The sequence below is a fragment of the Biomphalaria glabrata genome, chromosome 1 (assembly GCF_947242115.1).
Source record: "Biomphalaria glabrata chromosome 1, xgBioGlab47.1, whole genome shotgun sequence".
Taxonomy (NCBI): Eukaryota; Metazoa; Mollusca; class Gastropoda; family Planorbidae; genus Biomphalaria; species Biomphalaria glabrata.
Genome location: NC_074711.1, coordinates 75848297 through 75873332, shown reverse-complemented (window position 1 = coordinate 75873332; position 25036 = coordinate 75848297). Strand labels below are relative to the sequence as shown.

At 32.4% G+C, this 25036-nt stretch overlaps 1 protein-coding gene, 1 long non-coding RNA gene and 1 other non-coding gene across 4 annotated transcripts; 2 read left to right on the top strand and 1 right to left on the bottom strand.

Moving 5' to 3' along the window:
- Positions 1-427: 427 nt before the first annotated feature.
- Positions 428-11516, bottom strand: LOC106078679 (centrosomal protein of 55 kDa-like). Of its 2 annotated transcripts, none has more exons than XM_056014920.1 (10): positions 11497-11516; positions 9468-9578; positions 8275-8484; positions 7639-7771; positions 6624-7010; positions 6451-6504; positions 6135-6236; positions 5459-5722; positions 3834-3890; positions 428-3715 (listed from the first exon to the last, which is right to left on the bottom strand). In XM_056014920.1, the coding sequence occupies exons 2-10, from the start codon at positions 9563-9565 to the stop codon at positions 3197-3199; spliced, it is 1824 nt and encodes a 607-aa protein (XP_055870895.1). In that variant the 5' UTR covers positions 9566-9578; positions 11497-11516; the 3' UTR covers positions 428-3196. The 2 variants fall into 2 exon arrangements, with proteins under 2 accessions (XP_055870895.1, XP_013095118.2); XM_013239664.2 differs by lacking the exon at positions 11497-11516 and adding an exon at positions 10557-11017.
- A 1444-nt stretch (positions 11517-12960) lies between these two features.
- Positions 12961-13066, top strand: LOC129924330 (U6 spliceosomal RNA). The gene has a single exon (XR_008776312.1). It is a non-coding gene; the product is annotated as a U6 spliceosomal RNA (small nuclear RNA).
- Positions 13067-16280: 3214 nt separating this feature from the next.
- LOC129923549 (uncharacterized) lies at positions 16281-24362 on the top strand. Its single transcript, XR_008775506.1, has 2 exons — positions 16281-18581; positions 23872-24362. It is a non-coding gene; the product is annotated as an uncharacterized LOC129923549 (long non-coding RNA).
- Positions 24363-25036: the final 674 nt, after the last annotated feature.

Genomic DNA, 25036 nt, shown 5'->3' with positions numbered 1-25036 from the left:
GACGATCTTTTCCCTTTGCAACTTCTTGTGTGACTAAAGAGGCCAATCCTTGATACACAGCTGCGATCGCAGGTTGGGCATATATAATCACCAGGCGCCGTTGCATTTTCACCCTTCTTTCTGCTTCTGTTGTGTATGACATCTGCAATCTGTGACCCTTCCTTTATGCTCTCTCTCCATGTGGATCTGTCCAGTGCCACCTCTTCCCAGTTGCCAGTGTCGATTTTGAAGAGCTTCATGTCGCGTTTGCATACATCCGTATAACGTAAAAGTGGGCGACCAGCGGCTCTCCTGCCTTCTATTAGATCGCCATACAGGATGTCCTGTGGAAGTCGACCTACTAGCATTCTACGAACGTGGCCAAGCCAGCCAAGGCGTCTGTATAGGCTTATAATAAAATAAAAATAATTACAAAAGAATCTCAACAATTGGTAAACATATTAGTATATTTAAATAACATAACTTATAAAAACATTTTAAAAGTTATATACAGTTCAAATTATTTACCAGTAATAGACATGTCTACAGTTCTAGGTATAGACTACCATCCATACTTAAGCCAAACCACTTTCATATTTAAGTGACAGATGTCATAACTTCAAAATGCCAAGTGTAAATTCTAGGGTTAGGGTTTTTTTTTTTTTTTTAGAACGAAACCATTCCAGCATGATGAAATTAATTTACAGTGTCAACTAAAATGAGAAATAATTGCCTCGTTGGTACTGGACGTCTCCATTAGCTAGTAGCAGATCTTGGATGAGAAATTCAAGAACTACTTCCAACATTCTGACAGAATAAAAAGGCTATGGAAAAAAACATCTTAGTTTGGCATTAGTTAGTTTGGGTATTAGGGCATTGTGGATCTAAATGTGGAAATCATTCAAATCATAACAACAGTATGTCTATTTGTGGCAGTATTTCAACTGACCTAACTCAACTTGTTGTTTGGTCTTAAAGAAGGTTACATGACGGCCAATTAAATTGATTGATTAAAGAAACATGTTCTCTGATTTACAAATGGACATTGTGGAACTCAAATAGAACTTTACATTACTAGAAAAAAAAAACAACATTTTGATAACTTTTGAAACCTTCCTAGTTGACTACTTTTTAATGATCAGGTCACACTCAAAAGTTGAACTCTATATAGCACACATCCCATTCACCTTATATTCTGTTTAATGCCTCTTGGTTTTGTAGCAGCTGTACCCAAACATTTAATATACTTTACTTTCAGAAACAAAAGCATCATATTAAATTAAGAGAAGAAAATACAACCAGCATATTAAAAGATTTGATAATAGGCTAACAAAATTCTAAATAAATGTAAAATAATATATTTTTTTCTTTAAATTAAAATGTCCACCATTAAAAAAAAAACAACTTTGTACATGTGCACCCACAGCAGTACCTTCCCTAACTAGTAAGCCGAAACATGGTTGTAAAAAAAAAAACATAAACAAAAAAATGTGCATTTATTATAATAACCAAAAATAAGGTCAAGAAATGACCATGACCCAAACTGGCCAGTGTCTGACCAAGTAGCCACTTTGAATTTCATGATGGTGGCCTTGGAATAAATATAAATTACTTAAAAGGATTTTCTGCCTTAGCTGATTTAACCTTCTTAAAACATCCCCTTGACCAAAATTTGTTGTTTATGCCTTGGATTTCTTACAATAAAATCCTTAAAGCCGATGCACATGCCACATTTCTTTGTAGTGACGACAGAACATCTACACACATTTTTGAGAAGAATAACAACAAACTTATTTAATTGTAATGCTACAGAACTGTACAGCCTCCAACAATGGGAAATATATTTTATTAAGATGAATAACGAAATGCAACACTTGGACTAGAAAAAAATAAAAGAAAATATTTTCTAAACCATTCTATGCATGCATGATTCACATATGAGACATTTACTTTACATAGGAAAATCAAAGAAGTAGGTGAACAAATTATCCATTCATTTATAATGTCCAAAGTAACCTTCTTCACCATTTACATTTAAACAAAAATATGTCTTTTTTGGTTAGTGTCATTATAACACTAAAATAAAAAAAAAAATATAAAAAGAAAAACAATGACGTTTTATTTAATTAAATGAAATGAACTGATTTTATTTACAAATATGCATTATTAAGAAATAGTAAAGATGAACTTTTTGACAGTTTTTATATTTAAATCCTTTCCTTTTTAACTTGCTTGGTATTTGTAATAGTTATTTGAATTTTGTTTTATCTTTGCTAGTAATGTACAGATTTTCTTTAGTAAATAACATATTTATAACTGTCTTGCTCATGTCCATTATTTCACTATTCATGTATGATTATTAAGAGAATTAAACTCTATTTATTGATATGCCCTCCTTCTTACTTTAAGCTGCATGCAATTGCTCAGAATAATGTTGCCTAGGCATTTGGAATGCAAAGTATGTTTTTTTTTTCATATTTCTTCCGATATGTTTAAGTAATTGTAAATTAGTGTTCTATGTATTACTGCTACTTCAATTTTCATCATCTATTCTGGAATATTTCAAAATTTAGTTATTTTATTAGTGTGTTACCCTTGAGAATGCATTTATTATGATACAAATTACTGCTTTCTTTTGGTGTTGTTCCAGTCTTCTGCATATTTTAATAAATGGATTAAAATGACATAAAAGTTAAATGCTACAACGGCAAACATTCTTTGATTCAAAATGTTTCAAGAGCTGAGATAGTTGGTGCAAAGTAATAATTCATTATACAAGATTTAATTATCATTTTGAGTTCAGTTCTTCAGCTTTTTCAATTGTTCAAATTTTGTTACATTTACTGTATGAACATACCATATTGTAATGTTGACCCTAAGGACTAATTTGCTAATACAATTATTTGTTAGCAACACTTAACTAATGCAGTAATAGGGCCAGAAAGGGGAGGACAAAGAATGGAATTTAAACTCTGCTTGGAATTTAAGCAAGATAAAGTTCAAAGGCTTGGAATTTAAGCAGAATTAATTAAGTTAATAATGATAAAGATGGTGTTCTATTTTTATTCAGTTCACTAAATGAATTTCAATTAAACACCTTTAAATAATCAAACTTTATAAAGAAAAAAAAATTTCTGTGTCAGAAAATGTGATGAAAGTATCCATAATCCATTGATTGAGTCTATCAATGACCTATATAATGTGTAAAAGCTATACTTTAATCTTTACATTTGTCTATGTGAGCCACAAGCTCATGTTCTGGATACTCTTGATTACACTTTGGGCATGCCAAAAAATCTCCTTTTGACTTAGAGCCAGTGCTTTTCCTGCTTATCATTGGCATTGAAATGTTACTGTTATCTGAAGGCTGAGATGTACTTGAGGGAAGCTGGCTGTCTGGTGTTGAGCTCCTGCTACTTCGAGGTAGGCTACTGTAGTCGGCTTCAGACCGAGCTATATGACCTCTCTGTACTGGAAAGACAGGACCAGCCCTGAAAGGGTTTTCTTGTGAACTTAAGGCATAGGAGGATGATCTGTCACCTGACAAGTTTGATGATGACAGTGACATGGGTACAGGTGATGTTACAGGAGACATAGAAGGTGCTGGTGATGTTCCAGTGTAGGAATTTGAAGGAAAAAGATGTTGAGGCAGTTTTTGTGTTACATAGTCACCTCTTGCTCTGAATCTCATATTCTGTCCTTGATAAAGTGGGGCTTGTGTAACAGACCTGTTTAACTGAATAGAGAGGTAAAGGAATTATTTTAGCTTTATAATAAATAGACCCTAGTGAACTAAATGCTAACAAAAATAACAAACACTATTTAAAAAAAATAATAAATTTAAAAAATGATACCTCCAGTGGATGTTTAGAAGCTCTTAATAATTCTATATTCTGTTTTAGTAAAACTATCTGTAAAGAAACAAAATCAAAAACACAAAACGTATAGTAAACAGTAATGGGCATTAACAAAATAAAAATGATTGCTCATTCTACTGGACTCATGATGCTATTCCCTTGACCACTGGCCACAGAAATAAAAAAAAAGAAATTATCATTAGATTCTTCACAGAAACAAAAGGTTATAACTTTACATTTAATAAATTTACTTAAATATAACCAGAATTTGTTTTTATATCTGACTACTTGCAACAATATTGTTGCAAGTAGTCAGATATAAAAAAAAAAATTATGGTCATATTTAAGTAAATTTTATTAAATGTAAACAAAACAATAAATCCATATTTGTGCATAAAAGATGATTAAAATGAAACAAATTAGACCAGGTATCACTGTGCATGTAGGGGGTATCTAGGAGTTAGTTTTCCGTGCTGCCTTTAGGCACTCAGAAAACGCAACCCTGCACGAGTCGGGTGTCGAACCTCGAGCCCCCTTCAAGGTAGCCAAGACAAGCCAAGTTCAAGCGCACTTAGCCTCTCGACCACGCTTCCCACAGCCAATTGAAATAAAGTGAATTTCTGTGGCAAATAGTTACAGCCAAAAATAGAACATCAGCTCAACAATCAATTACTTTGCTTTTCTCATCAAATATCAGAAACCTCTAAAATAAAAAAAAAACAGGCTTACAAAGACAGTTTGTGTGGAAACACAAACTCAAAATAGGCAACCAAAGTGGTCTACCCAGGCAGGTAATAAGACAGGTTTCAATATTTTATCAAAGGCAAATGACAGAGAACAATGGAGAAAAAAGGTTGACTGATCTTATGTGGTGCCCCAATGGTAAATTTGTTAAATATAATAGGCTCCAGTGTTTGTTACTATTAATAGTAAGTAGTTGTAAAAATGGTGTATTTTTATGAAAAAACTGCTTGCATAGTTGATTTCAAGAATAAAAATTTTCGCTTTCAGAAAAGAGAAAAAGTAGCCGTTGCATCAGAACTTTGAAAGGTCTAAAATATCATGATGTGAGATTTTCAATATATTTTCTAGTTTACAAGATCTAAACGGGGGGCCACTAAAAATAACTCCTAGCCACCAATGGAATTATAACTTGAGAAATTGAAATTTGATCCAAGTGCTTTACCAGTTTACATAAACATCTAAAAAAATATTAACTTCTGGTTAAATGTAATATGTTTTCAGAAAAGACCCCATTGATTAACAAAGCAAAATATTTCTAATTCAGTTTCAGAAGAAGAAATATTAGCTATGTAAACTATTTTCATCATAGATTTTTCTGTTTTTTTTTAAAGCCATTGTTGTCCCTTTCTTAAGTGATGCTAAAAAATATATTCTGAATCGGATCTAGATCCAACAGGTTTTTGGAACCTACTAACTCCTATTGCAATAAAATGTGGTGTTTACTGTACACTATTAATGAGGTAAAATGCAAAAAGAAGAGCTCTTCATATGTCTTGAAGAATGAGTAGATACCAAATCATTTTTTTTTGTTGTGAAAACTAGATGTTAAAAGCTTCTAAAAGAGCAGCAAAAAGACTGTCCTTCATATTATAACTCACCTCTTGATTTAATCTGTTATTTTCATCTTGCAGTATTTTTGACCTATTCACAGCCTGCTCCCTGTCTTTTCTTTCTGTGTTAAAATCCTCTGTACACACTTGAATTTGTTGTTTTAAAATTTCAACTATACTTGGGTCAAACTGTTGCTGCTGACGCTTCAGAGTTTCTCTAGATAAATGATCAATATCTTCTTTAAATCTCATATTTTCCAGTTGTAATGCTTCAAATTGTAATCTGTCCATTTCAATTTTTTTTTCCAATTCCTGTAAAAAAATGTAAATAAAGAAAGAAAATAATTAAGCTAAATAAGATAAACTTTCAATTACACAATTTAGAGACATTTTACCTTACAATTTTCAATCAATATTCAAATTAAAAAAAAGATGCAATGTATAAACCTCTAAGATTAGAAAAAGTATATAAATGTGGGCAATATTTAAAATTACTGACATTTGAGTAGTTCTATTTAAATTCAGACAAATTTTTACATTGCAACTGAGGAGGAAAAAAGATGTCCATCTTTCGCATTTAAGATTTTAAAATTTTTATAAAATTTCATTACAAGAGCTCAAAAAAAAATTTTTTTTTCACAATAAAAAAAAACATGCTTTATACAAAATTTCTATTGAGTGGTTACTATTTAGAAATGAGTTAAATTGAATTTGTTTGTGCTACCTGATTAATTTCTTCTAGCTCTGCTATTCTGGCACCTAGTAAATGAACCTGTTGTTCTTGACTGTCATTATGTGCCTGCCAGCGCTGATTCATTAAAATAACCTGCAAAGAAAACGATCAACATCATTTGATTTGCAATAACGCCCTGATGATAAAGAGATACGCTAAAATAAAATGAACAGCTAGCTTTACTTTACTTTACATAGCCTAATCCAGATAACTATTATGATTGAACAAAAACTAAAAGGATTTATCACAAATTAAACAAAAAAAAAACATGTAAAAAGAAGTGGAGTAAATAAGCACCATCATCTACCTGTTTTAATCTTTGCTCTAAATCAGCATAGTTTTCTTCACTTATTCTTGTACTCTAGAACAGGTTTTAAATATGTTTAAAATTAACATTGTATGTTATAACACTGAATAGTTAGCTTTAAATCAATCAACTCAATCAACTGTACTGTTCAAAATAAAAACAGAGGTTCCTACCTTTTCTGAAGCTGCCAAATTGGACTTGATAACAAAATTACTATCAAGCATATTTTCTAAATCTGAATCCAGCTTCATACACTGAGATGAAAACATTTTCAGAGACTTCCTGAATTCTTCTATACTGTTGGGATGAAAGTCAAGAGTCTGACACTCGGCATCTAATACATCAGCTCTATGAGGTGAGCTGGCATCAGCTGTTTGGTGACTATGGAGATAATGTGTTAACTGGACTTCTAACTCTTTTTTCTCATTGGATATTTTAGATATCTCTTCTTCATATTGTTTGACAATAGCTACTTTAATATTTTCCAATTGGTCCATTTTTGTTTTCAGTTCTTTATTTTCATATTCCAAAACATCAACATCTCTGTTTGAAAGGATTTCCTAGGAAAGACATTTTCGTAAACAGTTACAACATCTGTGAAAATTTACACATATAAAAAAATAAATTATATGAAACTATTTAAATCAATGAATAAATTAGGTTCCTAATTTTGTTAATGTCTTTATCACTCTTCCTGGAGTTCTGGATAATACAAAACTACATTTTTAATATTGCTTCAACATATGTTTGTCCATATATTATGTATAATTAATTTTAAAAACAAATAGGCATATTTTTAAAAGATAAGCATTTTTGAACATTATGAAGGTAAGGCTATAGAGTGTTTTGACCATAATGGCACGACAGGCACATAAATCTTTGTTTAACACATACTGCCTATTTCAAAAATGGTTTGTATGTATTTGCATAAAAAGTATGCATAATTTTTAAATAAAAGAGTACAATTTTCAAACCTTTGCAGCTATTTTGAGCACAACGAAGACAATAATACAATATAATTTTCAACAGCATATTTTGTGTTTTTTTAAGTGTATATAGATATAGCATGCATATAGTGCCCCCCTTCTCATCATAAACTGGTATTGAAGTTCCAGTTAGCTAAAATGTATAAAACAAATCATACATTTTTTAAATAAGGATTTAAAAAAAAATAATTTCCAAGCACACCTCTGGTTTTTTTCCTGTTTGGCTGTCACCACTTTTTAGCTGACTTCTTAATCTAGCATTTTCTCTAGCAAGATTATCCAAAGTTTGTTTTGAAGCTCCAGGTACAAAACGCTCTGTCTCTTCAATATTAAGACTGAAAAAAGAATTTTAAAAATTATAAAATGCATTATAATATATATATATACATATATATATATATATATATATATATATATATATATATATATATATATATATATATATATATATATATATATATATATATATATATATATATATATATATAAAAATGAAAAAATAAAGAATTTAATTTTCATGATGCCTATGTATACATAACATATACCACAGACTGAACAGCTTCATCCAGTATTAGATCTATATAAAACTAATTTATTTTAAGTAGTATAATTTGAAATAAAAAAATTAGTCATGGCGATGCTCTTTAAAAAAGAAAAGTTTGTTTTCAAAAGAAATAATTTTCTTATATATACAAATACTTTCAAAGCAAGGATCAGTAGCAAATAATAGGAAATTGTTGTATTTTGAATTAATAATTAAACTAAGTCAAATCACTTGTGTTAAAATGGCTTTATGTTCAAATCTAGAATAAATAACAATACTGATATATTTCATTACCTGCTAGGTAATCCATTTATTGAAAGCCTGTTTTGTAGATTTGCAACTGCTGTCTCTAAAGCTTTACACTGACGAGTTAGTTTCAGTACTTCTAATTTGGACTCTTTTAACATAAGTGCCACTGTATCTACACCTGAGCATCTGTTTTTGTACAATGCTAACTGGTCTTGTAGTTCTTTGACAACTAACTTCATATTTTGAAATCGCTGTCTGTAAGAGACATGCATATATGTATACATTACATGACCTAATCATTAATGTTTTCTACATTAGCAAAGTTATAAAAATGCATAAAATATCTTACAAGGTCTATTGTCTCACTGGTTGAGAATTATTATAATGTAGATTCTAGATCTAGAGACTCATCTATTCCAACTTAAAGAGAATTTAATAATAATAATAATCTTTATATTAATGTCCGTAAGGAAATGTGTCTGGAAGATCACATTTGTTTTAGGAGATCACAGTTCCTTGAGTCATTGCCTGACATGGTGAGGCCAGAGGATAGGCCACACCAGGAAGTCCTTTTTATCAATATACCACTACTAACCATGAGAGGGCTGCCACCACAACCCTGCGAGATGGGACAGGGATTAGCAAGTCATTCTTTTGTCCCCACCATGTGCAATGCACTCTGAACTGTGAAAGCCCAAGGGCGTTTATGGTTCCTTATCGAGTACGCATATTGTTATGGAGTGTGTGTGAGAGTTTCTGATGGAACTTTGAGAAAAAGGGAGAGGATGGTTTGGGTGAGGATGCTGAATAGATTCTAATGAAATCATGATATGGTCTGTCATACTTTAAGTGAATAAAGGGGATTGAACGTTTAAGAAAAAGGGTGGAGATTAGCATGAGACATGAGAGAAAAGATGTGTATCTTTAGCGAATTAGATTTTGTTTAGATTATCATTTCGTTTAATGTTTCTATATCATTATTATAAAAGGAGGGATAAAATAGTATTATTAATTTCTAAATTACAAAAATAATTTATAATACAATTGTCACTAAATTTCTTAAATTAATTGATAATCTATTCTATACTATAAAGGAATAAAAAATATATATTAAAAAAATAATGCTTAGGTATATCCTCCAGTTATGTCTTACTTACTAGAGTTTGGAACTAAAGCTAAATATAACAAAAGTTATTTGTAAAATATTTTAAGTTTTGTTTCAAATAATTGACACTCACCTATACTGATTATCACCGTCTGCAATTAAAATAGTATTAGACTTGGAATCATAAGAAGCATAGGTTTCATTGGCTAATGCAGACATTTTGCAGAGCATGAAATTTAGATCACTGTGGAAAAAAACTATTTTAGATTAATTACAAATAATAAGAATAATACATTTTCAAATTTATTAGGCATTTGGATGCTTAACTTAAAATGAATTACAAGTTTATACTAACATAAAAAAATAATATTTGCCTCAATCATAATTCAAATGATATGATTATTCTGAAGAAAAAAATCATACTGTACATTGTGACCCAGTTACTGAGTTTAACATAGAAAAGTCCATTATAATATTACAAAGTTTAAATCTTTAAATAATGTTAAAAACAAGATAAACATAGGTGTATAAACATATATATACATTCTTAGTATAGTCCAGTGTTTCCTAAACTTTTTCATAAATGGAATACCTCATGTTTTTTTATTTGGAAAATCTAGTGGAACACTATAGATGCTTATAAATTATTTTAGGTCAGAATATCTACTGTTTTAAGCCATTTAATGGTTGACCTTTCTATATTTAATAGATAGCTTTGTAAACTGTTTCAAATTAAATAAAAGTTATCTATCTAGATAACTTCAAAATTCATTATAAATGATATTGTTTTTTCTGTTCCCAGGGAGTGCTACTAGATAACCAATTTTTCTTTTCATTTCTGTTTAATTTATAATCTATTGAATTTATTGATCTAGATATATCTAAATATTATTGATCAATATTTTTGTTACCAGGGAGAGCTAGGCCTACTAAGATTTACAACAGCTTGGGGTTAGGGCATGGAGACAAAAGGCCCAGGAGCAATCTAAATGGAGGGATGTGTTGAAGCAGGCCAGAGCCTTCGATGTCCATGGCCATGGGCTGTAGCACCACTGTACAGCCCTCTGGGATGGATAGATGGATGGAGAGCTACTAGAGTCTAGATCTAAAATCCATTTTTCTTTTCATTTCTGTTTAGTTTATAATCTATAGTCTATAGAGTATAGATCTAGATTAATATTATTGATCAATAATAACAATAATTAATAAATAAAATCCTTACCCTCTTGAAATTAAGAATTAAGTAGTTCTACTAAATTCTATATCTAGATGTAGATTCTAGATAAAATTACATCTAATAACTAATAGATAGATTCTAAGTCTAGACTAGAATCTAGTCTAGAAATACTAGAATGTCTAGATCTAAATTCAATCTAATCTAGAATAACTCAATAAGACGATGAATAAGTGTATAGTATAAGATTATTGAGTATTGAGGTCTATCAATCATATTCTATGACTATGACCATCTAATAATAGATCTAATCTATTCTATAAATGCTATTATGGGCAATGGGCAGTTGGCTGCTGGTATTTTCATTTTGTGATACTGATACTAGATCTAGTGAAATCTAGTCATCTAGTGTGATAGTCCGCGTTGTGAAGGTTCGTCTTGTAATCACAAAAAATAACACAGAAATTCAAATTTAGAATAATAAATTAGATCTAAATCTAGATCTATCAGAATGATGATTGACCTCTGAATCTATGCGATATTAGATATTTATAATTATATGAATATAACAAATAACATGATCATGAATGACATGATGAATGTCTCGAACTCATCAACTTCAAGATCTTAGTCTGCACTGCTGCAGTAGAGTGTAGTTCTAATCTAACTATAAGTAGATCTATATATTATATAGAGATCTAGATTTAGGTTAGAGTCTATATTTAGATCTGTAGACTATCTTGTCTTATATTATTAAATAATAAATATTAAAATTGACTAGATATATCATATGATATACAGTATTAATATTATAATTATTTAATCAAGATTGTAGTTAAATACTAGACTCTAGTCTATCTGAGTCTCTCGCTATTCTAGATCTAAGTTTAGGTCATGAAACAGGAAATTATAGTAGTGGGAACTTTAAGAGGCTAAAAATAGAGTCTAGATACAAAACTAGATCTATAGTCTAAACAATAGAGACTACTGTATAGAATAAGATCTAAATCCTGCGCAGATCCGCCATAGTCATAGTCGAGTCTATGGATCCGCAGATCTTATAAAAAAATGCAATCATCTTCTTTTTTTAAAGTAACGTCTGTATTAAATAAGATAATCACAAGAAAATCCTGGCAATTAATATAACAGATCTAGGATGTATGCCTATAATATGTCTGTCTATCATAGTCTATGACTATATACTACTATATAGTCATTTAGTCTATATATATGTGACTAAATCTACTGATCTAAAACGATTTTACAAAGCTAAATAGACTATAATCTAGATCTAGAAAGCTCTACTTTTAAATGCATTTTTTCATAAAATATTTTTTTTTAACCTGTGACTGTATCATGGACTATAAAATCCATTTGGGAGTGGAGCAAGTAAAACGTCCCCTTTTCAGGGCGCGGCCTTATAGATCTGTATAGTCTATAGATCTAGAATTGTATTGTAAAACCTATGGAAGAAGTGAATTTAGTGTTTCAAATGAAAAATTAAAAAAAAAAAAATTCCGCAATTTATTAAATACATGCCCGTCTTTAGGCCTATAATATAGCTAGCCATCTAAATTGACAAATAGGCCTAACTGAAATTGCAATTGTACGAATTTGTTATACCGTATGGAATAAGAAATTAAGAAATCTTTGTCTTTCTGAGCATCTGAGTAAGATAAGAAAACATTAAGAAATAGGAATAGACACAAAACAAAGTAGAACAGTGAGATTCAGAACAAACGAGCATTCACATTTGATTAGTGATTAGAGTAACACCCTTATTAAATTTAGAAACACTTCAGGATAGAAGACTTACAAGTAACGTAGCTATAGGACAGGCAGAATTTAAGTCATTGATTACGCATGACTATACAATTAAACAGGTGACTATCTACTGAACGATTTGTAGGGGAACAATTTGTCGGTGAACGAATTTGTCATGAACCAACTCTAGGTGAATACGTTGTCGGTGAACAAGTTGTCTGTGAGCCAGTTGTCGGTGAGCCGTTTGTCGGGTGAACGAATAGTCGTGAACGATTTGTCGGTGAACAAAATGTCAGTGAACGAAGTGTCATGTGACTCGTGTCCGTGACTTACAGGTCCGCCGAGGTACGAGGTGAGGCCACATTAGTTGGGTTCCTTTGTGTATATGTACAAGGGAATTAACCGTGTTTAATGTTGTATGTTGAAAAAGGAATTTATCTTCCTACTATTTAAAAATACATTGGTTTTTTTTTCTTTGAAGGAAACTTTCTTAAAATTAAAATTTACAAATACATTTTTAATGCTTATTATTTTATAAAAATATCACATAATATATTTTTAGATAATGTTGAATTATAAGTTAAATATTAAAAAAAACTTTGTTTTTTTTATGCATGTTTTTAACACCATAAAGAAAATGAAAGACTATCTTAAGAGGTATATATAATGACCATAACATTCAATCGGTGTACTGTTAACGCAGTACATATACTAAAATTGGAACGATACAGAGAAGATTAGCATGGCCCCTGCGCAAGGATGACACGCAAATTCGTGAAGCGTTCCATATTTTTTTTTTGTATGGGTCCATTTTGGAATCGTTTTTCGTAAAATGATCTTTTCATGACTTAATTAACTCGATTTAGATTAGTGGTTCTGGTTCCCACACCTTTTTTTTTTGTTTCTTGTACCACTTGTCATGTTTTCGGGTTTTCTGTAGAACCTCCTGTTTTTGTAAATTTTGTTAACTTTAAATGTGTATTTTGTTTGTTTTAACTGATTCGACTTTAATACCAATATACCAACTAGTCGACCGGCGGCACAGCATACGCCGCTATTTTGCAGGGCCGGACATAAGTGACCGCAGTGGGCTCCGCACTTATGCGACCGCAGTGGGCCCCGCACTTTCATAGGACTCGCGCTAATTCTAGGTGTATAAATTATTAAATAAAACCATTTATTAACTTATAACAGATTTCCAGCAGCCTGCTGTCGATTTACCAGGAGCTCCTGAAAATCTCATGAAATTGCAAAATATACGAAAAAGTTCTGGAAATATCGAGAAACTATTAAAATCTTTTGAAAACTCATACAAATCTCCTGAATTATATAGACAAAAATTGTCGTTTTGGGAAAACGCCAATCATACGCGCGATAAAAAAAAACCGGCATTATGCAATACCCATAATTGTGGAATCTAGTGAAAGAAGCTTCTCTCGCCTCAAACTAATGAAGAATTACTTGAGGTCAACAATTCTCGTAGATAGAGTGAAACATTTGGTGATTCTTGCTATTGAGCGTGATCTATGTAGGAAATAGAATTTTTATGATACACGCAAGGCTCGTAAAGTAATTCTGTACGTAGTAAAGAATGAATAAAATGCAAAGACGAATTTATTTTCTAATACAAACTCTTAATTTTCACTTATTATCCGTATCCATACCCAAACTTGGCCCCGCGATATCCGTGTCGCATAGGGCCCCACAATGGTTTAGTCCAGCACTACTATTTAGTGACGGGTGAATACTACTTGTTCTCCCCCCTCTTTTTTTTTTTCGTAGGGTAACTTTAGTTTGTCTGACTTGCAGAAATAAAAGAGTGATCTTTCCTTTACGCGGTGTCCAAACTCTTGAGCCATGAAGAGAATTATAAATATAGATAGATTGTTCAAGCTTTTGCAAAGAGAAGCTCTTCTTTGATTTTTCAATCAATAATAATACTTGCGCATATAACAATAATAATGCTTCATTTCTTGGCAAGGTTGATTTCTCTACATAATCATAATGTATGGAATACACTGTAGAAGGTAATTCCTCTGATGAGAAATCAAATTAAAATCACGTCTTGTTTAAATGAGATCCACAATTGTGGACCCTTTTACATCCATGATAGTCGCTCAATTCATTTTCTCACTTACGTATACCCATGGGCGTAGCCAGGATTTTTTTTCGGGGAGGGTTTTGGAATCCCCCCCCCCCCGACACCCCCCCCCCCCCGCGAAAAAAAATATATGTGTGTGTGTGTGTGTACATAGTTAATCTTTATTACATTCTGACCCTTTCGGAAGACGTTTATTGTTTATTGTAGACTCCCCGCCATTGCTAGCAAGGGGGTCTGGGGGAGTTCGTAGCGCTCCCCCAGCGCGGGGCGAAGCCCCCCCCCCCGCCGAGCACTATTTCTGGTATTGAAAGCCAACAAAATGCATATTCTGAGGTATCTACAGTGCATTATCTTGCTATTAAAAAGTATTATTTCAAAAACCTAATGTGCTATTCTTACTGACTTAGACCCTCTCGCGCCGTTCGGCGCATTTTCCGGCAAGCTGTTTCCGCAACTCTTATTTTGCGTAATTCATTTTGTTGGAAAACACGTCCCGCAAAACCTCATGCGACGCTCTGTCACAGCCTTACTAAGGATTCGACTCACAGTTCGGCATATGATTTCTTTGATTTAGACCCGATCTCTATGACTGACTCCTAAAATCTGTCTTAGCCATCTTTGTTGAGACACATTTAATGATTTTCAATTTCGGCAGAAGACTATTCACACTTAATTAATGGAGCCCAAGCCACTGGTAGAAATTTGTAACCTTTCTTGACTACGCTCTTGGAATTACATGCCTGTATTTCGCTTAGATTTTATATGGAAAAGGAAAGTTTTTTCGTGAAATCATCTGTTGAGGGGTTTTAAACTAAAAAATCTCTGTTTTTTTTTTTTTTTTTGCTTTGTTTTTAATTCAAAACCCCATTTAGCTACGATCAAAGAATTTGGTGACTGTAGTTTGCTTTAAAATAATATTGAAGAGAGAGGTTTTCAACTCTAAACGCTCTGTAGGGGAATTTTAAACTGAAAACCATCTGGAGGGGTTTTAAACTTTAAAGAAAAGCCATCTGGAGGAGGGGGATTTAAAATCAAAACCCCTTTGGCTACGCTCATAGATTTAATAGTGTGTTATTTGCTTTTTTTTTTTTTATATTGAAGAGGTACTTTTTAGCTTCAAACCCCAACTGGAAGGGGTAGGGGGGGTTAAACTCAAAACCCCTTTGGCTACGCTCATAGAATTTTGAGTGTGTAATTTGCTTTTTTTATATTGAAGATGGGGTTATCGTAAATTTTGGATGGGGTTTTAAAATCAAAATCATCCTCAACTGTGCTGTTGGAATTTGGGGATTGTTGTTTGCATTTTTTTGTGTTTTGTTTATAGAAGAGGGGGATTTAACTGCAAAAACCTCTGGTAGGGGGTTTAAAATTCAAACCCCCCCTGTAGGGGGTTTTAAACTCAAAGCCCCCTGGTAGTGGGATTTGTATCTCAAAACCCCCTGATAGGGGTTTTTAAAATCTCAAAACCCCCTGGTAGGGGGATTTAAACTCAAAACCCCCTGGTAGAGGGTTTTTAACTAAAAACTGCCTCGGCTGTGCTGTGGTAAGTGATGATTTAGTATTAAAATCTCACCTAAAATAAACAAAATGAAAGCAAAAATCAGTCACTTAATTCAGTCTGGGGGGGGGGGAGATTTCATTTCGGGGGGGGGGGGGGTTTGAACCCCAAGAACCCCCCCCTGGCTACGCCCATGCGTATACCCCATGGAAGTTGTAAGCTCTGTAACAGTAGCGTAGCAAGGTACTCGTGGGCCGGGTTCAAGAATATGTTGTTGGGCTCCCCTCTTTCCAATAAGACAAATTTAGTGTGTGGCGTAAAATATCGTGTAGTCTGTATGCATCGGTACATTTTCCAAGTAATAAAATCATTACGTTTGACTCAGTTCTGACTAGGTTCAAGTAGTGTTAGACACCTTATTTATATAGGTTAGTTATTTTAGTTATTTAGCGACGCACCATAGTAGACGCATATTGAACGGGACTAGTGACGTTTGGGATATGTTGGGTTAGAGACCGGAAAATCAGTTAGCGTTAGAACATTCCAGGGTAACGACGTGTTTAGTGACAGAGACTTCTACTGTGGCCTTTTATCATAATAAATATATATTAACTTGTTCATCATCGTTGACTACATCTCTTCACCTGTTACAATCGATGTGCCAGTTCTTGTTTGTGTTGTTGGTCAACTACACGTAATACACCCGAACAATTACACCCAAACGATTGCAGAGTAATTGGTTGACTTCAAGACAGCCTGAACTAGCAACATCACAGTGGCGACCCCGAACCTCGAAGCCGAACCTCGACCCCGAACCTCGAAGCCGGACCCCTGTTGAAGACGAACATCGAACCGGACCTCGAAGCAGAACGTTTACTCAGGTGAGGGTCGTGCACTCGAAGTTATAAGATTTCATCGGAGTACGGCTGAACACAGCAGCATCGCAGAGTGACTTTGTTCTAGATCTACATACAGTCGTCGCCTGTTTGATCGCACGTTCAACGAGCCGTTAACTCAGGGTGACCTTCGTCAGGGCAGTAATCATCGCAACGTCTGGTCTACTTAACCAGTATATTATCAAAGCCTGATCTTCATATGCTGAATCGACCTACAACCAGAGAAACCGTTCGTTCATAACGGGTGAGAGATCGTTAGTGAACCTGTTGGACATATTTTTTTTCTTCGTCATAGGAGCCACATTGAGTATCAAGTTTTACCTCGTCAGTTTCGAGAAGGACAGTTTGCCCGCTGTCAGAAGTATTGTGAGTACTACAAGTTTGGTAGCTAACTAAATCGAAATCGCTCTGTCGTCTTACCCTTGGAGAGATTCTTGTGGAGCAGTTTGCTCATCGAACCGGTTGCTTGCCACGTTAATAACGGTCACTGTGTTTAACCTTTGGAAGGTTAGTGAAGTAATCTTTATCAGTACTGAACATTGATATATCTAGTATTCGTTGGTCTAGACGATATCTAGACGTGCTGATAGTGAAGTTGTGGAAACAGCTACACCCACTTAATTTCGTTGAAAACCGTTAATCGTGTAACGGAACGTCGTCGGAGGTGACCTTGGTCTCACCTAGTCTACATTGGACAGTTTGGTCTATTGAAGCAGAGTACAACAGCAAACTTCGTCGTACTACCAGAGTAGCAGCAGAAGCAGTGAACTATTTTAGAGAACCGTTATTCGTCAGCCCAGATCAAGTCATCGTCAAGAAAGTCGTTATTCGTCAGCCCAGATCAAGTCATCGTCAAGAAAGCCGTTATTCGTCAGCCCAGATCAAGTCATCGTCAAGAAATTCGTTATTCGTCAGTCGTCCAGATCAAGTTGCCGTCAAGAGACTGTTGTTTGTCAGTAGTCGTCTACACAGGTCAAGTCATCGCCAGAAGAACCGTTAACCTATTCGTCAGTAACTGTGTACACAAAGTCGTCGGAACTACACATACGGTCATCAACAGTCGTCGAAGAAACTGGAACATTTTGCTGTGGCATATCAGGACATCTGTGGCATTACGTGGGATACTGGTAGCACCGGAGAACAGAGTCAGAACTGGAAGAGAGGCAGTGGAATTTGTTGTGATCTAGCATATTCGGGAGTCCGAACAAAGGGATCTTTCTTATCAAAAGCTAAGTGCCATTTTTCTTATTAGTATATGTTTAGATTGCCCTTAGAAATAGATTTTGTCTAAATTTGGTACGTTAGCCTGAGTAAAATCAGGTGGTGCGCCTTAAAACCCGTCGGGGTAGAAGACGTAATTTAGATGAAAAGCTATATTATACATTTAGGGTTGTAATTTGTTTTGTTTGTGTAAACGTCATATCCGTTGTTGCCTGGTTACTTCGTGACGTTATCATTGTGTGCCATATTGTCATATCCCAACCCATAGTGATAGTCTCATTTAATTATTTCATTTGTTTATATTATTTTAAATTATTTATTTTTATTAATTTAATTAGATCTGTATTTTTTTTTCACTTAATGATAGAAAGTGCGGGTAGGATTCTTTTACTGTGAATCAGACTAAAATAATTTTAGTTTGAGCGGTTAAAATCAAATATGATTTTGCCATGAGAATAATGCCGAAACTGGCTATGTAGTCAAACACTATCGTCTGGCTAAATTTAGATCTGCAAATTGTTGTACATCTCTTTGGTACAATTTGATTATCTAGACTCTAATTTGAAATATTATTAAGTTGAAGATGAATGAAGGTAGTACATTCTAGATATATATATCTTGTTGAAGATATATTTGACATTTTATGAACGTATCTGTTTTATATGGTTAAATAGAACCATAATCTACTCTAGATCTAGACTCTAGACAGTCTTTGAATTTACTCTAAACACTTCACTGTGACTTCAGTCATACCAGATTTTAAAATTGATCATAGTTATTCATACTAGATCTAAAAGTCATAGTGCTCTTGATAACTAGATCTAAATGGTAATATTATACATAATATAATATACTAGATTTAAATTTGTGTGATACTAGATCTAATATACAGATTTGAATATAACCATAATAACTCAGACTAGACTTACTCATTTACTAAATCTATAGATAGAGACATAACATTTAAAACTTATATAAAAGTTTGTAAAAACTTAAATATAAAATAAGTTTAAAGTATAGCCATAACCAATATAGGCTAAGTAAAAATATATATAAAATATAAAATACAATGGCTACATCATCATATGTGGACCTTAAGGAGGTTAAGGAAACAGCTATGCAGGATGGAAAGGCCATGGAGTTAAAAGGAAAGGACTTAGCAGCTTATGTACAGCAGGTGATGAGGGAAGAAGTAGATAGACAAGAAAGGATCAGAAAGGAAGAATATGAGAAGCAAAAAGAGGACCAAGAAAGGCAAGACAAAGAAAGAGAAAAAATTAGAGAACATGAAGCTAAAATGGAGAAGATGAGACTGGATGCAGCACAAGCCAGAACTCAAGCTGAACAAGGAAATAACACAAATAACTCAAATAATTATACCACTCAAAGAGACAACCCTAATTCGCAGACATGGCTAAAGAGGAAAATACAAAGTTTTGATGAACAGAAGGATGACATTGGTGATTTCCTGAAAAGATATGAGGCAAAAATGTCTACATTTAATATGCCTGAAGAAGAGTGGTCTGAAATACTGATAGACTTTGTTCATGGTCAAGCTCTAACAATATGCCAAAATCATGACCATCATATTGATGATAGCTATCAGGTTTTAAAAAGAGAATTATTAAATGCCTATGGTCATAATGCTACAACTTTTAGAAAGAAATATTTTGACAATATACCATCATTAGAAATAGAACTCCAAACTACCATTAATATGGAAAAGGATTTTTTCAATAAGTGGGTAAAATTAGAAAAAGTGACAAACTCATATGAAGGATTAAAAAATTTTATTCTAGTGGACAACTTTGTAAATAAATGTGATCCTCAATTACAATCTTTTATTAGAGAAAGAAACCCCAAAACTATAGATGAAATAACAGAGATAATGAGAGTATACAAAAATGCCTATCCAAATAAACCATTTTCTGATAGGGATAAGAGCAAAGTAGATTTAATAGGATACACCAAAGAAAATGTTGATAGAAGTAGAAATAGAAACAGATCAAATAGTGGAAATAGAAAATATAGTGAAATAACCTGTTTTAAATGTCAAGGAAAAGGTCATATAGCAGCTAACTGTAGAAGAGGGAATAGTAGGTCTGGAAGTAGAAATAGGTACAATGAACAAAATAACAATAGATATAGGAGTAGAGATAGGAATGACAAGGGAAATTATAGAAATAGGAGTTACAGTAGGGAATACAAAAATAAAGGTACAGATAGGATATATTTCATGGAAGGAAATAGGAACAATTTTGCAGTGTACCCAGGGTTTGTAGATAGAATTCCGGTGGAATTAATCAGAGATTCAGGTTGCAACACCTTGGCAGTAAAAACTAAATTTGTCAAACCTCATTGGTATAAAGGGTTTACTAAGAAAGTAGAATTAGCAGATGGCACCGTAAGGGAATTTAAAGCTATAAGGGTGTACATTGAAACTCCATTTTTCACTGGTTATTGTGATGGCATTGCAATACCAGAAATGAGATATGATATGTTAGTAGGAAACATAAAAGGAGTTAAAGAATGTTCAAGAAAAGAATTAGAAGATTGGCAAAACAAATACAAAAACATAAGACAAAATCATGAAAACATAGAAACACAAAATATAACAAGTATGATAATAACAAGATCAATGGATAAAAAAGATGAGAAACAGGAAAATACAATAAATGTAATAAGTAATGATAAAGAAAAAGAAACCACTAATGTAATACAAATAGAAAATACAGATGTTAAGGAAAGAGAGATAGAAAATGAAACACAAAATAGTCTTGAAACACAAATATCACAAAGTGAAAAAGAAACAACACCCACATTTGCATTAGAACAAATGAATGACAATATTATTGGGAAAATTTATTCAAGAATATCAGATAAAAACAATAATAATCCAATGGAGAAATTTTGTATAGAGAATAAAATATTATTTAGACAAACAAGTAATGATAACAAGAAAATAAAACAACTTGTCTTACCACAGAAATATTGGAAAGATGTTTTAATCATGACACATGATAATAATTTAGCAGCACATAGGGGAGTAAAGAAATGTTATAGGAATTTGTCAAAACAAGTATTTTGGCCCAAAATGAAAGCAACAATTAACAAATACATAAACTCATGTGACATATGTCAAAAGAGATCTAACAAAAGCCTAGTGAATAAAGCACCTATTCAAGAAATGGATGAACCTACAGCACCATTTCAGAAAGTATCTATTGATTTAATAGGTCCTTTAATTCAAACTGAAAATAATAACAAATACATTCTAACAGTAATAGACATGTTTAGTAGATACCCAGAGGCAATCCCATTATCAAATACAAGTGCAGAAAATATCATTAATGCCATAACTCAAAAAGTAATTACAAGACATGGTATACCTAAAATTATATTGAGTGATCAGGGATCTCAGTTTAAGTCAGAACAATTTAAGAAATGGACTAAACAATACAATATACAGCACATATACTCTTCGGTTTACCACCCGGAGAGTAACGGTTTATGTGAACGATATGGTGGATCATTAAAAAGATCACTAACAAAGATAATTCAGAATAATCAGAACAAGTGGGATCATTACATTAACTATGTACTATTTGCTCATAGAAACAACATCCATGAAGCAACACAATTTTCACCATATGAAATAATACATGGAAGAAAACCCAGAGATGAATTAGATGTTTTTAAAGAAAATCTAATAGATAATGAGAATAAATTAAATAATGACAGTGAAACAACAATCACAACAGAATTGAAAGAAATATGGACTCAAGCATATAACAACAATAAGAAGTACAAACAAAGTGCTCATGAGAATCTAAATAAGAAAAGACAATTGAAAACACTAGAAGTAGGAAACAATGTATTAATATTGATAAATGACCTGAAAAATAAAATTGGTAAACAATGGAAAGGTCCATTTAAAGTGATAAAACAAATTAATGATGTGAATTATCAAATTGAAATAAATGGGAAAATTAAAACATATCACATAAATAATTTGAAACTGTATCATGATAGAGAAGATGAGTTAATACAAAACATTCAGGAGGAAATAGAAAATAAATTTTCAGAAAGAGAAGAATGCTTGATGATAATAACAAATGAAAATCATAATGAAAATGATATTAAGGAAATACCTGTAATTGAAACAAAAGAGAATCAAACTTGGCAAAAGATTAATCTTAATAATTTAACTAAGGAAAAGTCAAAAGATATAACTAAAATAATACAGGAATACAAAGAAATTTTTTCCAGTATACCAGGAAAAACAAATATTATTAAACATGACATTAAAGTAACAGACTCAAAACCTATCAAGCTTAAGCCATATAGAATACCACTACATTTACAAGACAAAGTAAAGAAAGAAATAGACAATTTACTAGAATCAGGTATAATTGAGCCATCAACATCTCCTTATGCTTCACCAATTGTGATAGCCAAAAAGAAGAATGGAGATATAAGGTTATGTATTGATTATAGGAAACTTAACAACATCACAGAATTTGACCCATATCCAATGCCAAATATAGAGGATATTTTACATAAATTAAATGGAGCAAAATTTTTTACTAAATTGGATTTAACTAAAGGTTATTGGCAAATACCTTTAACAGAAAATGCAAAACCTTACACAGCATTTGTAACACCATATGGTATTTTTCAATGGAATTATATGAGTTTTGGATTAGTAAATGCACCTGCCACATTTAATAGAATGATGAACATGATAATTGGAAACAAAGAAAATGTTATTTGCTATTTAGATGACATATGTATTTTTAATAATAGTTGGGAGGAACATTTGGTAGATGTAAAAGAAGTATTCAAAATAATAAAAGAAAGTGGACTTACAATTCAAGCAGAAAAAGTAGAAATAGGATTGGAGGAAATAATTTTCTTAGGACATAAAGTAAATAACAACATGATTAGCCCTATTGAAGATAACATAAAGAAAGTACTTAATATTGAAATACCTACAACAAAAAGACAAATTAAAAGTATATTGGGAATAGTAAATTATTACAGAAAGTTTATAAAAAACTTAGCAGAAATAGTGAATCCACTAAATGACTTACTTAAAAAAGGAAAACCTCAAAAAGTAGTTTGTAATGAGGAATGTGTGAAAGCTATTGACAGAATTAAAGATGTTTTTAGTCATGAACTAATATTAAGACTACCTGATAAAGACAAAATATTTTATGTCACAACTGATGCATCTGGTAATGCTATTGGTGGTTGTTTAATGCAGAACTATGATAACTTACATCCTATATTATATGTAAGTAGAAAATTGTCAGAGGCAGAAAAAAAATATAGTGTCATTGAAAGAGAAGCCTTAGCTGTAATATGGGTAATTACTAAGCTAGAGAGCTATTTAATAGGAAGGAAATTCATTTTATTAACTGATCATAAACCTATTCAGTATATACAGCAAAAGAGCATGAAAAACAGTCGTGTTTATAGATGGTTCTTAGCACTACAGGAATATAAATTTGAAGTGAAAGCTATTAGTGGATCTATGAATATTGTAGCTGATCTATTGTCTAGAATGACATTGAAATGAAATAATTTTGTAAATAAACTATGATTATATTGATTATGTACTATATATTAATATATTGACACCATTTATATGTTATGGAAAAGGGAGATAAGTAAATTTGATGTTAAGCATTTAAAAGTAAGTATGGATATTTTTTTTTTTGTGTGAATCATTTCATATATCATTGACGAAAGTTAGTTCTATGGAAAAGGGTGAGTATAAAAGAAAAATGGACAAAAGCGTATAAAAGGGTGGTAAGAAAAAATGTATTGAATGTGTAAATAAAGTCTGTAATTGTTTTTTGAAATATTGTATTTTATCAGATTACTGCCAGTGAAGAACATTTGAGATGTGTAGGACATGCCCATAAGATGCCACATTTTCCTCCATGATGAACTGTGTACCAATGAAGATGATTTTGGAAGTTATGAACTGTTATGAACATTGACATGAATATGAGGAACTGTCAAGATGAAGATGTCAAGAAGAAGATGTCAAGATTTTATGTTTGTGGTCTTCCCCTTAAATTGAAAATGCCCTTGTAAGACTTGACAGTAGTGGAAAAATATTGACATATTTTTTTTCAAGGGGGGGAGGAATCTGTTAGACACCTTATTTATATAGGTTAGTTATTTTAGTTATTTAGCGACGCACCATAGTAGACGCATATTGAACGGGACTAGTGACGTTTGGGATATGTTGGGTTAGAGACCGGAAAATCAGTTAGCGTTAGAACATTCCAGGGTAACGACGTGTTTAGTGACAGAGACTTCTACTGTGGCCTTTTATCATAATAAATATATATTAACTTGTTCATCATCGTTGACTACATCTCTTCACCTGTTACAATCGATGTGCCAGTTCTTGTTTGTGTTGTTGGTCAACTACACGTAATACACCCGAACAATTACACCCAAACGATTGCAGAGTAATTGGTTGACTTCAAGACAGCCTGAACTAGCAACATCACAGTAGGTAGTGTCTTAAAACTCAATGTTCGAACAAATTCTTATGATAAAAATAGCTTCAATTATAACAAACAATATTTTTTTTTATCAATCGCAACTTCAAAACTTCGAGAATGAACGCTCTTCTGAAGAAACTGTCACAGACAAAGTAAGAAATAACATACATACTTTGCATACTGTGACAATGTTTAGAAACTAGTTCATAGTTGTCAATGATTTTTAAATTAAGTCAAACTTCGCATTGAGCATAGATTTTATACGTTTTTTTGGTAGGCTTCTTTGAAGGATTGCATCTCTGAACAATATTCTTTGACAATTATATCAATAAGATGAGACCAGTTTAGCATGGTGACGTCATATAACTATTTGTCGTTTGCACGTGAAATGAAACTGATAATTAACAACTGAAACATATTGACAATTTTTATATACCCATAAAGCTGTCGTGTTATTGAGAAACAATGACATCGATAATTCGGTAAAATTTCGATTTCGAAAGTCTTCTCTGCATCTTGAATTA